This window comes from Limulus polyphemus, unplaced genomic scaffold (assembly GCF_000517525.1).
Source record: "Limulus polyphemus unplaced genomic scaffold, Limulus_polyphemus-2.1.2 Scaffold517, whole genome shotgun sequence".
Taxonomy (NCBI): Eukaryota; Metazoa; Arthropoda; class Merostomata; order Xiphosura; family Limulidae; genus Limulus; species Limulus polyphemus.
In genome coordinates, this window is record NW_013666127.1 from 115,383 (window position 1) to 129,263 (window position 13,881).

At 35.5% G+C, this 13,881-nt stretch overlaps 1 protein-coding gene across 6 annotated transcripts in view; it reads left to right on the forward strand.

Moving 5' to 3' along the window:
- Window positions 1–13,875, forward strand: part of LOC106458794 — an 82,906-nt gene extending 69,031 nt beyond the window's left edge. For 5 of the 6 annotated variants that reach the window (XM_022385138.1, XM_022385134.1, XM_022385135.1 and 2 more), the window contains 3 exons: window positions 62–297; window positions 11,301–11,375; window positions 12,973–13,875. In XM_022385138.1, coding sequence (XP_022240846.1) covers window positions 62–297; window positions 11,301–11,375; window positions 12,973–13,227 — 566 coding nt within the window. In that variant the 3' untranslated portion in view covers window positions 13,228–13,875. Of the gene's footprint in view, window positions 1–61; window positions 298–11,300; window positions 11,376–12,972 lie in introns of those variants that run through there. The other variant, XR_002610442.1, reaches the window with a different exon arrangement.
- The last annotated feature ends 6 nt before the right edge of the window (window positions 13,876–13,881 follow it).

Here is a 13,881-nt window from a genome sequence, read left to right on the forward strand (position 1 = left end):
TATATATATATATATATATATATATATATATATATATATATGTTTATGTTGTTTTCTTTAGGCAGCCTAGAAAGACATATGTGTAGACACACTGATGATCGTCCACACATATGTAACATTTGTTTTAAAGCCCACAAAACCAAACAGGGTTTATCAGAACATATGGCCATCCATTCTGAATATCCAGTGTATGAGTGCAGCATTTGTGGGAAGACTTACAAATTGAGGCGTTCATTTAGAGTGCATACAAAGCATTGTAAAGGAAAACAGATATCTAGGAATGCAAGAAAGCGAAGGGTAATTCTTGTTGCTTGTCAGATCTGTAGTTACCTGAGAACTGGTTTTACAATTTGTGCTAGATGGCATAGTAACAGTTACTTTTTTTGTAGTGAGGCTTTTTAATTTTCTACTTTTCTTTATGATTAAAAACATACAACATAAACTTTTGTGAGATTTTAGTTTTTTGCACATATATTATGTAGATATATGTTTAGAAATTATTTTAAATTTATCCTTTCAATATGATGACTCACCTCCGTACACAAATTAACTATTTTCCCCTTGAAGTCATGCTATTTTGCTTTAGGGTTTTGGTTTTACATGCCACTGGCCTTGTGAAACTCCTACCTAAAATTCATGTGAACTTGCAATACTGCTTGATGATATATCATGCACCAATAGGGCATAGTGTGACATAGTTCCTTATTCTTTAACAAGTATACCTAGAAATTAATCTTTACCTCTTGTTCTTTTATACATGTACACATGGAAGACAATGCATAGTTTTAGTTAATTATTCTTTGTCATGTACACATCCTTATTAAGGTTTGTTTCTAGTTATTGCTCCTTATCATGTCCACATGGGATTAATATTTTGTCATAGTTCATTACTTCTTTAATTGTATTCTTAGAGGATAATGTTTAGACATAGGATATTGTTTAGTCATGGTTCATTGATCCCTTCTATATACACAACAGTTGATATTTAGAAATAATTGCTTATTCTTAACATGTTTACTTATGTATGTTTATTTCAAGTTCATTACTTCTTTGCATATTACACACCAAATATATTGTTTAGCCATAGCTTCTTACTCATTATGTCACTTAGTGGGTACCATTTAATTGTAGTTATTTACTCCTTAGTATGTACACAAGATAAGTAATGCTTCGATTTAGTTCCTCTTTAGCATGCATACTTAAACATTTTCATTCTCTTTTATTACCCCTTAACATGTACACATAGGAGATAATGTTTCAATATCGTTTATTTGTTCTTAACCCTATTACAACTGGCACCATTTTTAAACCCCTTTCTGCAAATGTTAATGCATTACATTCAAAATTTAATTAAACTACTTTATTATCAATGTATTTTAAAGCAATTATTATTATTATCAAGTATGTCATAATTCAAAGTCTTATATTATCTAAGTTTTATTCCTTTATTTCAAAAGAAACCTCTAAAACAATAATTAAAACTACAGTTGACATGTGATATGCTTGTGGTTACAAATCTCAACTTTAAGAGCTGATACAGAAGAAACTGTGTGTGTGATGTAGATGTCTTTGTGCAGACATTCAAAGTACACTGTATATAGGTTGTTTACCAGTAATTTGAGTATATTCCAAGAACTTCTCCCATACGAAACTGTTGCAAAAATTCCTCAGTTCAAGATAAGTAATGCCACTTGCAAAGTAGAAGCTGTGTTGCTAAGCAACAGTTTTAATGTGAATGGTATGCTTATAACCAATAAAAAGAGCATATTTCACACTATATGTTTTAATGAGGGCAGGTATGTTTTACAAAGGAAGTCGAAATGAAGCTTAGTCCATTGTTGGTAGTAGTGTTCCTAGTGTTTGGCTATTTTTTCTCATCTTATACATATTAGTTTGATAGACAGTTAAATTGCATTTAGGTTTCACTTTTATATTTTAGTTAATTATGTATTATTTATGTTTTAAAATTCATATTTTAAAGGTTTAATGACTTTTAAATATTTTTATGCTTTGCTGCACTCAATCAAGAGCAAACAACATCTTGCTGGAGGCTAAACAGTCTCTGCTGATGTTAACGTTATATCACCTGCCCGACACCTGATGATGTATGTTGACATAAATAATCAAAGATGAAGAGCACAAAAGGAAAATAAAACATTAACAATAAAACTATAACTGAAAAGATAAAGATGTGGAATTACACTTATGACCCAAAGAATATATTGTAAAATTATTCAACAAAGAGATAAATGGTATTATATATTTCCATTTCTTAATTTTAAACATTTCATTGCACTGTATGTTTATAATAATAGCTAGAGTTAGTGATGTTGTAGAGAAAGTGGCAAATAAAATATAAACATTTACCTTAAAGAGACATTTGATATTCATTTATTAGGTTCCTAGAAATTATGCAAGTGAAATGTGAAAACTGTAAGGCAGTAGATAATATTTTTATACTCAACATGAAAATCACCTTGCAGATGAACTGTTCAGAGTCTGAGTGTAAATAATTACATTAAATAACGAATTTTTATTATAAATGGTAGAAAAAATCAAAATTAAATGTTTCATTTTTTTGAAACTACGTACTTTTAAGAAATTTCTTGTCAAATTTCAAGCAATTTCACCACTAGTTTTATTTTTGGAATGAAGTATGGCAAGAGTGACTAACAATCTTTTTTGTTGGTAGTCATAGGGTTAACTTGCAACACCTTGTTGGTGATGTATAGACTTGGTTGATTACTCCTTAAAATTTCCACTTAACGATTAATATGTTGTCATAGTTTTTCTCTACATAATTTGTACCAATGCATGGTAGTGTTTCGTTATTGTCCATTATCCCTTGACAAGTCATACATAGACAATACTATTTTGTTATAGTTCATAACTTCTTAGCATTGACACTTTGTGGATAATAGTTCGTTCCTGTTCATTCTCCTCTTCATTCTCCCCATAGTCTTTAAAGTGTATTAGCAGATAGGGTTTAGACATAATCATTTGCTCCATACAAAGTAACCCAAAGTCAATGTTTAGATGTGTCTACTTACTCTGTAACATCTACTCTTAGTAGATAATGTTTAATCTTCTTTCCTTACTTTACATATATATGTCTAGAAGATGGTGTTCTGTCTTGGTTCTGAGCCTATGCTATTCGAATGTGTTCATAACCTGTCACATACGCACTGCAAATCTTTTGTGGGTCGTCTTCTTGACAGGACCATGTCCTACCCACAGATTGGTTTCTCACCTATTGTTCTGCTTTCTTATTGTGACACCCCTCTTTGTATACTTCCTCTTTTCCAAAACATACTTACCTCTGCCACTTATAGCTATGACTCAACCGCCAAGGTTTCAACTTTGCCCATCTATGCATTTTTCTCATTTACCCCAGTCTTTTATGCCCCACTCAATTGTTCTTGGTGATATTTGTCTTGTGATACTCTCCACCTACATCAATGTTCCTTCTATCCTGATACTATATATAAGCACCTCATTCAGATAATTTTATCACTCTTTCTCCACAAACTTTTTAGACACAGGTTTCTCTACAGACGTATTGCAATAGTTAACATCCTAGGTTGCAATTTTCACAGCATCCAGTTCATTTCTGTACAAAAATATATTTAATAATTGTTTATGCAACACACCATTTTCAGGCATGAATTCCCAGGTTACTGTTTCTAATCAGCCCTCCCATATTCCACCTCTATTACCTAGCATCCCTCAATGGCTGGAGGGGGGAGGTTATTCTCAGTTGAGGCTGTACATGAGCTGATTTGTTGTGTGATGGAGACATATATTCAGTCCAAAGGCATCTCTCCAAGGGGTTCTGAGGCTGCTTTTGCCAATGATCCTAAACAGTTTTGAGAGAATTGGGACTCTCATTTTCTGGCACCTTTATTTACTAGGTCGGCTTCTCACAAGGCCAATTTGGATCAGCCACCTCCTGCTCCATTTCTTCAGGTAGTCAATTGGGTTTGTGAGGTTTTGGGGCTTTCTCCAGATGCCTTTGAATCTACTCCTTCCTTGCTGGCTGAAAGGTCTGAGGGTGACTAGTTAGTTTTCCTACTTCATCTGATATTGCTGTTCATGCTGAGAGGCATCGGTGACTACCCTATGCTGGTGGGGCCTGTAGAAGCAAGGTTACGTGGGTACTTCAGGTTCTGGTGTCAGGGTTGGTCATTCAATTCACTTTTCCACCTCCATTATTCTTCCAACCAATAGATCCATGGAGTATGAATCTTCATTCCAAGACTATCAGAGAGTTATTGGTCAAGGGGATGATAGAGAGAGTCAATCTCGTTCTTCCTGGGAATTTATTCCCATTTATTTGTTGCACCCAAGAAGATGGGAGATTAGCGGCTGATCATCGATCTTTCTCATCTGAACCAATTCTTAGATCATCTCAGGTTCACAATGGAGTCCTTTCTCAACCTATGTTGGCATTTTTCACGAGATCTTGGATGATCAAGTTTGATGTTGCTGATGCATATCTCCACATTCCTGTAGCAAAGTCGTTCCTCTCTTACCTGTGTTTCATGCACAAGGGTCAGGTTCTGCATTTCAGGGCTCTGCCCTTTGGCCTAGCATTTGCAGTATATGTCTTCTGCAGAGTTGTACAAGCTTTTTCTCATCACCTTCATGCTTTGGGCCTGTGCACACACCATTATATGGACAACTGGTTACTTCTGCATCATCTCGTCAGTTGGTGGAACAACACACCCTTATTCTCCTTTCAGAAGCCACCAAGGCTGGCTTTCTTATCAGAGCTGAGAAATCTGTTCTCTTGCCAACTCAATATATTATCCATCTGGGTGTCTTTTTGAACACATTTTTAAGCTGGGCTCAGCTGACTCCCATCCGGCTCTGATTCCTTTGGGACAAACACACATGTGGTCCCTTCAGTGGTTGCTGCGTGACCAATGTATCATGAACTACAATCCATTCTATCATCCAGTCTTCTTAATCAGGAGCAACATATTAGATCTCGAGTGGTAGTTGGATTGGACCAACACTACATTCCGTGTTCCTAAACTGCCCCCTCATTCTGAGATCAGCAATTCCAGGGTCTATTGATTGAAGGTGAACACTTATTCCACATCAATACTTTAGAACTTCTTGCTGTCCAACAGGCAATGTTTCATGGTCTCAATCTATTGAAGGAGAAAATCTCACATGATTCATTCTGACAATTCTACAGTGGTCTCTTACATTTCACAACAAGGGGACACGAATTCTCTGGACCTTGGTTTTCAAACTTTGGATATTCTTTCCTGGTTTACCATGTTCCAGGGGTGATGAACTTTATAGCATATCACCTGTCTCAGCCCAACTGAATTCTCCTGACCAAATGGATGCTCCATTGCAAGGTTTTCTGGTGGATTTGCTCTCAATTCGGGACTTCGATGATTGACGCATTCACCACTCATTAGAACTCTCAACTATTGACATTTTGGGCTTTGGCAGTAGATGCATTCAGTCAACATTGGATGGGATTGCATGTCTATGCCTTTCCCCCAATTCATCTGTTACCCAGAGTTCTGGCTATGATTCAATCTACTACTGTTGGTAGCCACATATTGGCCAGCCCAACCATAGTTTTCTCTTCTACAGTATCTTCAAGAGTGTCCACCACTGCCACTTCCTCTTTTTCCATCTCTGTTGAGGCAACCCTGATCTGACATTCTACACCCAGACATTCCCAAGCTCAAATTTCATGTATGGAAGTTATGCAGTCCTTCGCATGACATCGGGATTTAATTTCTAAAGTTGCCTTGTATTATCACCTTTCTCTCAAAGTATTTTTGTTGCTACTGTCATCGTAGGTTGGAGTTGTTTGTGCTACATATACATAGGACTTTTTATCACTCTACTTATGTTCTGCTTTACCCTGATAGGACTTTTTTTCCTAAGACTCTGGCAGTTAGGTTAGGGGATAAATTCTTCTCATCAATTCATTTGCCAGCTATTTCTAACCTCTACGACCGATCGGACCCAGATCATTTGTTATGTCTTCTCAGAGCTTTGAGGTGTTGTGTTGCTCACACTAATTTCGAGGTGCTAGAAATCAACTCTTTATTTATTGGGATCTGTCAGTTTACCAAGATTTATCCTCTATTGCTTTGACGAGGTGGCATTGCAAATTGATCCATATTGCTTATTCTGGACTTTCATTACAGGCAAGGAAAGTTCTACGAATCACATCTCATCAGTATTTTGATCAGTATTGGTTTAGTATATTGTTCATGGAAGGAGGTCCACTATCTCCTTGTAATTTTGAACGTGGAATATTCCACATTCTCTCCATAATTCTAGGGGCAAGTGGAAGGTTCCTTACCCATTTGATTGGAGAGTGAGGATGAATTTTAATAATTCCAGACTGGATGAGTTGTTCTTTTGTTTGAATAAGGCATATATGATCCCATCATTCCGAGCCTGGTGTGTTTCATTGCAGGCTACTTCAGGTGGAGGGGGAAAGTTTGTCCACTTTGGTGTTACTTACTTTCTCATCATGATTCCAACGGTTCAGAATGCATCACTCTATGGCTACAGGTTTGGATCCAGTCAAAAGTATGTATATATATAATGCTGAGGTCCACTTGCCCTAGCCACCAACATGAGATATAGGGACCAAGACCCCCTTAATTCTAACCATGAGTTGTGGAACCTTAGTTATCTGGTTGGGGCTGGCCTATAGTGATGATTACTCATGTACAGTTCCACCCTTTATACAGGAACTAAGTTCAGGGTGAAGAGCATACCTGTTCTGTATGTAGTGGGGTTCCCCCACTCAGGTATCATTCTTATCTTGGTACACCCTTGATTTATGCAGACACATTTTGTATGGATAATGCCCTCACTGGCCCCTCCACTTTCTCAATGTGAGATTCTAGCTATAAGTGGCAGCAGAGGTAAGTATGGTTTGGAAGTATGGTTTCCTAAATTGAAAATATATTTCCAATAATATCTACCTCTACTGACACTCTCCTGCCCTTTCTCTCTTTAGAGACTGGTATGGTATCAGTCTCAAAAAGTGATAAAATTATCTGAATGAAGTGCTTATATACAGTACCAGGATAGAGGGTGCACTAACGAGGTGGAGAATATTACGAGACAAAGGATCACCAAGGGCAGTTGAGTGGGGTATAAAAAACTGGAGCAAGTGAGAAAAATCAGACCAATGCTTAGATGGGCAAAGTTGGAACCCTGGCTGTCAAGTAATAGCTATAAGTGTCAGTGGAGGTATTATTGGAAATACATTGGGGAAATGTTAACTTCTGTCTCCTGTGCCTCATTCGTATTCCCTGGCTGTCTGTGCCTTCAATCTAGTTTGTCCCATCGTTTTTTACTAGGCATTTCCTCCTTTCCATCTTCTCCCTCTGGTTCTTGCTCAGTTTCTGGACACTCCATAAAGAGTCCTTTTGGTGGCCCCTCACAGTCTTTCCCAACCTTATTTATATGGAGTTTCAGCACTGTCTTTCCATTCCCAACTTTCCTTCTTGTCTGATCCACCATCACACATTACTCTTTCATAAGGATATGGCATCCCTTTCTCATTGCATATGGGATTATCTAGTTCACCTGATCATGTAGCTGCCCCTTTGTCCCACTCCTGTCACCTTTCTACCTCCACATGCTGAAGTGCAGGATATACTTATCACCTTGGTCTCTTTGTTACCATTTTCATTCGATTTTGTAACATTGTCGCATGTTCCTCCTCTTTCATGGAATGGTTCTCCCATGATCTGTAAGTCTCTTCTGTCTTGGGTTTTAGGGTAGCATATTCTTCACCTTCTGCCTTTCCTGATGTTACAAGTTTCCCTTCTTCTTTGCCTCTTTCTACCATATTATCCACTGCCCACCTTCCTACTTCTTGTCTGATTGAATTATCATTGTGGTTCCCCATCCTTTTATTCAGATCCCTATCAAACCTGAAGTAGTTATTTCAGCTTTCCCTGGACACATGAGTCCTTTTTCTATTTACTGTGGTACACATATCTATGCCCTTGTTTCCTTTCACTTTCTCATTACCACTCTTCCCTTCTCCTTTGACCTGGCCAATTTTGCTTTCCATTGGATTCCATGACAGGGGAATGTGGTTACTCATTTTCTCCCATATCCCCATCTACATTTTCTTTTTTTGGTGTTATTTCTTTTATGAACAGATGCTCTTCTCCTTAAGGGCTGTTCAGTGTTTTGTCACATTCTTCCTCCTTATGGTTTCTCTCACTGTCCTTTCAGAACTGGGGCCTTCGTGTAACTCTATGACAGATTTGATCCACTATCTCATATGGTGGATATTTATATCTCTCTTCAGTTTTTCCCACATTTCTAATTTGGAGAAAATGTGTCACAAATTTCACTTGTGCAACAATACATACAGTAACTCTTGGATTTCTTAACATTTCCTCTCAAAAACTGGGAAGGTTTTATTGAAGATTATAAGTATCTTGTACACGAAGAATGACGTTATTTTAATTAATAATTTTTACTAAATGTATGTTATTTATTTATTGTAATTACTTGCACTCAAACTCTTAAATAGTTCACTTCCAAGGTGATTTTTATATGAAGTAAAAAGTAAAATTCTTCATCTTATAATTTCATATTTCATAATCTCTAGAACCTAAAAGAATATTAATTTTTTATTTTTCTATACCATATCACTAACTCTAGCTATTATCATCAATATACGATACAATGAAATGATTAAAATTAGGAAATAGAAAAAAACACATACCTTTTAATTTTTTGTGGAATATCTTTAAATATTTTTCTTTTGTTAAATTCATGATTTCAGGTCTTTTCCTTTTCACGTATAGTTAATTTTTAGTGTTTTCTTTTCCTTTCCTGTCCATTACCACTTATCATTCATCTTGAGACAAGTCAATGATGCCCTCGAGGTGTATTACAGTCTCTGGCAGAAATGTGTAACTCTTTGGCAAAATTCTTGTGCACTGTGTGTAATATCGTAAGCCTTGAGAACAGATGCAAAGTATAATGCATATTTAAAAATTCTTTAAGCTTTCAATTATGCACTTTAAGACATAATTAACTAAGACCTGAATGCCATTTAACTGTATCTCTAGCTATAACATATTTAGTTAAAAAATAACCGTAAGTGCTATAATTGATCAAGTAGCCAACAATACTACAGTCAGTTACATGTACTCTGTGATGACTACTGTACGGCAATTTCAAAATAACTATTGTTAGATTATAGTGTAAAATGAGCTCTTTTGGTGACTATATTCATGTGTATGTAACATCTACATGTAGGCTATAAAGCTCAAACAGATCTGTTGAAGGTGGGCAATGGTACCTGTCAGGGGTTGAAAGCATTTGTTACTTGTTTCAACTGTTTTCGTTCATCGAGCTATGAAACATACGAGTCAAAAGGTTATGTAAGCATCTTATAGTCCAGACATACATCTACACAACTACCATTGTATTATTGAAGATACAGAGTGCCAAAGTAGAGAATTTTTATAGCTCTTTGGTCACACGACAGTACATCTAAGTTTTAAGTAGTTTTTTAAAGTTTTCTTTGGGAATAAAGCACTTAAAACTTCAAATTTCATTCACATACATTGATAGTTAAGATGTTTGATTAAATTTTGAATGTAACCAAGTGACTTGCACAGAAAAGTGTTTAAAGGGACACATGTTGCAAAAGGATTAAACTATTAGATGCAATCAGTGCTTACTGTGGGATGGAGTGTTCTGCAAGACCATTAGCTCTACTCATAGTGTTTACATATATAATTTTTCAAGTCTGGTCCAGACTACCCATTTCATGGACTATCATGAAAAAAGCCAGCACCACAGGTGTGCTTCTGCCCACTTCTCTGGCTATCACTTACTGGCTTTTAAAAATAAAATTTCATAGTTACCCATTGCTCTGTCTTCAATAAAAGACCTTTCCATTCTGAGGAATGGATGGGGATCCAGGCACATTCTCCTGGTCTCCCCTATGCGAATTCTCCCACCCCCCCTTGATTGGAGCATGGGAAACCCTTACCACTTACCAGCCACTGGGGTTGAGGACCATGGAGAATCCTCACCAATTAGGGCCTGAAAGTGGATGCTAAAATACAGAGTACCTTTACTCTGAGAAGTTGGGTAGGGGTGTTTCTGGAGTGTATTATGGATCACCCAAATCTGTCTAGATACATCACAATATCTGAGTGAATTTTGGACACATATATTACCTACCCTCTGTTCTGCTTTACATATTCCTGCAAGGACTTGACCCTACCAATTATGCTTACAGAGTTATTGATATTTCTTAATATCCAACTGTGATAATTAATACATATAAACCCTACTCCTACAGCTGGCAATGGCTCTGTAGAGTCTGATGGTTGAATTGTGGTTTTCTAAATATTGTTAAATTGTGTCCATTGCAATGTCCTCCTCCCACCACTGGCGTGAACCCTTAGTATCTGACAGTTGAGGAGCTGTGCAGAGATACTTTTTTCATGTGCCCTTCTTCCACAGGTGGTATGAACCTGTAGAGAATGATAGTCTAGGACAGTCATGTACCTATCCTGGCTGTTTTTACGACACCTTTCAGGCTTTTTGCCTCTCTCTATTCTCTTTTTGGGTGAAGATTGAGATGAAATGCTGTCTCCCATAGGTGTGCCCCTTCTATGGGCTTCCTTCTATCACTCTTGAGGCTCATCTAAGTATACTTTCTGCACTGGTCCTTCCACCATTTCAACGTGGGATTATAGCTAATCTGTGCATGGAGGAGAGTCATCGTATCAGAAGTTAACATTTTCCTTACCTGAAATTGTATTTCCGATAGATACTTCTGTGCACATTCCCACCTTTCCTCCCTACTTTCCTGGTGCATTTTATTGATTGCCTTGTCAAAGAATGAATATTTTTGTGTGTGAATGTAGAGAGAGCATTTCCACAGAAAGGTATGCTGCACTCCTGTTGGTGGAGGTTTTTGCTGCATAATATGTTATCATGCAGTAGTGCAAGTTCACCTGTTTTCATATAAATTTTAGGTGAGAGTTTTATGAGGTTTATGGCATACAAATCTCTAAGACAGAATAGCTTGACTTCAAGAAGAAAATAGTTAATCTATGCATGGAGGTATCTATTGGAAATGAATTTTTAGATAAGGAAAATGTTAACTTTCCAAGATATTGTAACAATATAAAAAAAAACCTTTGTATTTTATCCATTCAAGTTTTTCATAATACTACATGAAATTTTCCACTTGAGTTTAGAAAGAATATTGTTTGGTTTTAAAAGAAATATATTACATAGTGAATTAATTATAGGATCAGCATAATTCTGGAAATGAAGATCCAATACAAGAAGCTGTTACAACTGTTCACCAGTCTTCTAGGAAAAAGGTACTAATTGTCTGAGGAATTTAAGCACTTGAAGAAAATGTTACTAAAAGTATAAATTAATAATAATTTCTTTTTTTTCATTGTTAAGTAAATTAGTTGGTTTTGGTTCTTTGCCATAGTTTAGTGTAAGCTTTTAGTAAGTGATCATTGAAAGATTTAGTTCATTAATTTAATGGAAATTTATCAAACTAGTGTTTAGTTATGATGTAATTATGACATGTATAGTAAAGACTTCCTTAAAACAAAAATTTAATGTGCAGATGAAATTTACACTGGAGGACATATAATAAAATACCTCAAACTAGTATTAATTAGTAATGTAATTATGACATTCATAGTAATGACTTCCTCAAAACAAAGGTTTTAGGCGCAGATAAAATTCACACTGGCAGACATGTAATGAAAATACCTCAAACTAGTGTTTATTAGTCATGTAATTATGGCATTCATAGTAATGACTTAAAACAAAGATTTTAGGTGCAGATAAAATTCACACTGGCAGACATGTAATGGAAATGCAACAAACTAGTGTTTATTAGTCATGTAATTATGACATTCATAGTAATAACTTCCTCAAAACAAAGATTTTAAGTGCAGATAAAATTCACACTGGCAGACATGTAATGGGAATGCCTCAAACTAGTGTTTATTAGTCATGTAATTATGACATTCATAGTAATGACTTCCTTAAAACAAAGATTTTAGGTGCAGATAAAATTCACACTGGCAGACATGTAATGGAAATGCCTCAAACTAGTGTTTATTAGTCATGTAATTATGGCATTCATAGTACTGATTTCCTTAAAACAAAGATTTTAGGTGCAGATAAAATGCACACTGGCAGACATGTAATGGAAATGCCTCAAACTAGTGTTTATTAGTCATGTAATTATGACCATTTGCTGGATCAACTTTCTTAAAACTGTTGTTTTGTAGGGATATAGTATTAAAACTAGTGTGCTGTAGACAAGTAGTCTTGGTGTTAGTAGCCAGGTGATATGATAGTTTTAAACTAATGTGTGTGTGTGTGTGGTAAGCATATAACTTGGTTGTCAGTAGTAATTTGATAAAAATATTTTAAAACTAGTGAATGATAAGGAACTACTCCAGTTATTAGTGGCTAGTGAATAAAAAGTTTTAACATTAATGTGAGTGTGCATGATATGAAAGTAGTTTGGTTGTTGGAAGTCAAATAACAAAAAGTTCCGAAGAAAATATATAGTTGGAAGGTAGTCTGGTATTTAGTATTTATTTGATAAAATAGAATTACAAGTAGTGTGATGCTGGCAATTAGTTGAGGTACTAGCAGTCAGTTAATAAAAGGTTTTGAAACTGCTATATGGTAGGTAAGTAATCTAGTTTTTGTTTACTTTAGACAAGTAATCTAGCTGTTAGTGTTCATCTGATTAAATATTTCAAAAGTAGGATGTTTTAGGCATGTAGTATGGTTGTTAGTGTTGAGTTGATAAAATGTTTTAAAAAGTATTATGTGGTATGGCAGAATCTTGGTCAGTAGTGCATGTAGGGTTAATTGTTTTATTTTCCTACTCATTTAAAAAAATATTCAAACATTCTTTCCTGTGTTGTTTTTCACTAGAAAAATAGGAAACATCTATTAGATTTTGAGGAGACAGTGAAAGCTGTTGCTTCTGTAACAAAGAAAGAGCAACTAGACCATGCAGTTTGTGTAGATTCAGAAAACCAGTTTTTCCAGCTTGGTAGTGAGGTTACTGTAGATCAGACAGAGATGGAAGAATCATCACCCATTGACATTGAAGAAGTTTTATCAGACAGCAGTTTATCCTCAGAGAATGAAGAATCATCAAACCAGAGTGATGAATCGAGCAACTGAAACATTGTGTAGTCATTTCCTAAAGTAAAGTTTTTTGTTTATACAGAAAACTCAACCAAGAATATGTTTATCTATAGTGAAGATGAGCAGTCAGGATTGTTTCAGGGTAATCACAGTTTGTCTCATATATTATAAACACACATGCTGACCAGGTAATCATCATTGTAAATCATGTAAATAAATATTAGTGTTATCTGTGACCAAATCATTAAAGATAATATTGATCTTTAAAAGTCCATTCTACAGGAGATAAAAAGTTCTTGGGCCTAATATTGAATTTAAGTCCTTGGGTTATATTGGATCAAGTCTTGATTTAAATTTCATGGTGTAAGTCTGGGTCAAGTCTTGGATGAAAGTTTTTAGTGTTATTTTGGACCAATTCATGGATTAACTTTGTTGAGAGGGTGAGGGTGTTAAACAACAACCCCTGTTCCTGTGAAACTATACAAAGCAATTTTTACTATAAATATGAATTTACTATGTCTATCTTCACAAATTTGGTAACTTCTTTTTTTTACATTTAATAAACATTACAAGTCTGTTGTACATTAAAATCATACTTAAAAGTAAATTTAATAAATCGGATAAATAGAGTAAAATTTAATTTACTTAAAATTTATTTGTTGTTTCAATCATTCATTGTAGTTGATGTAC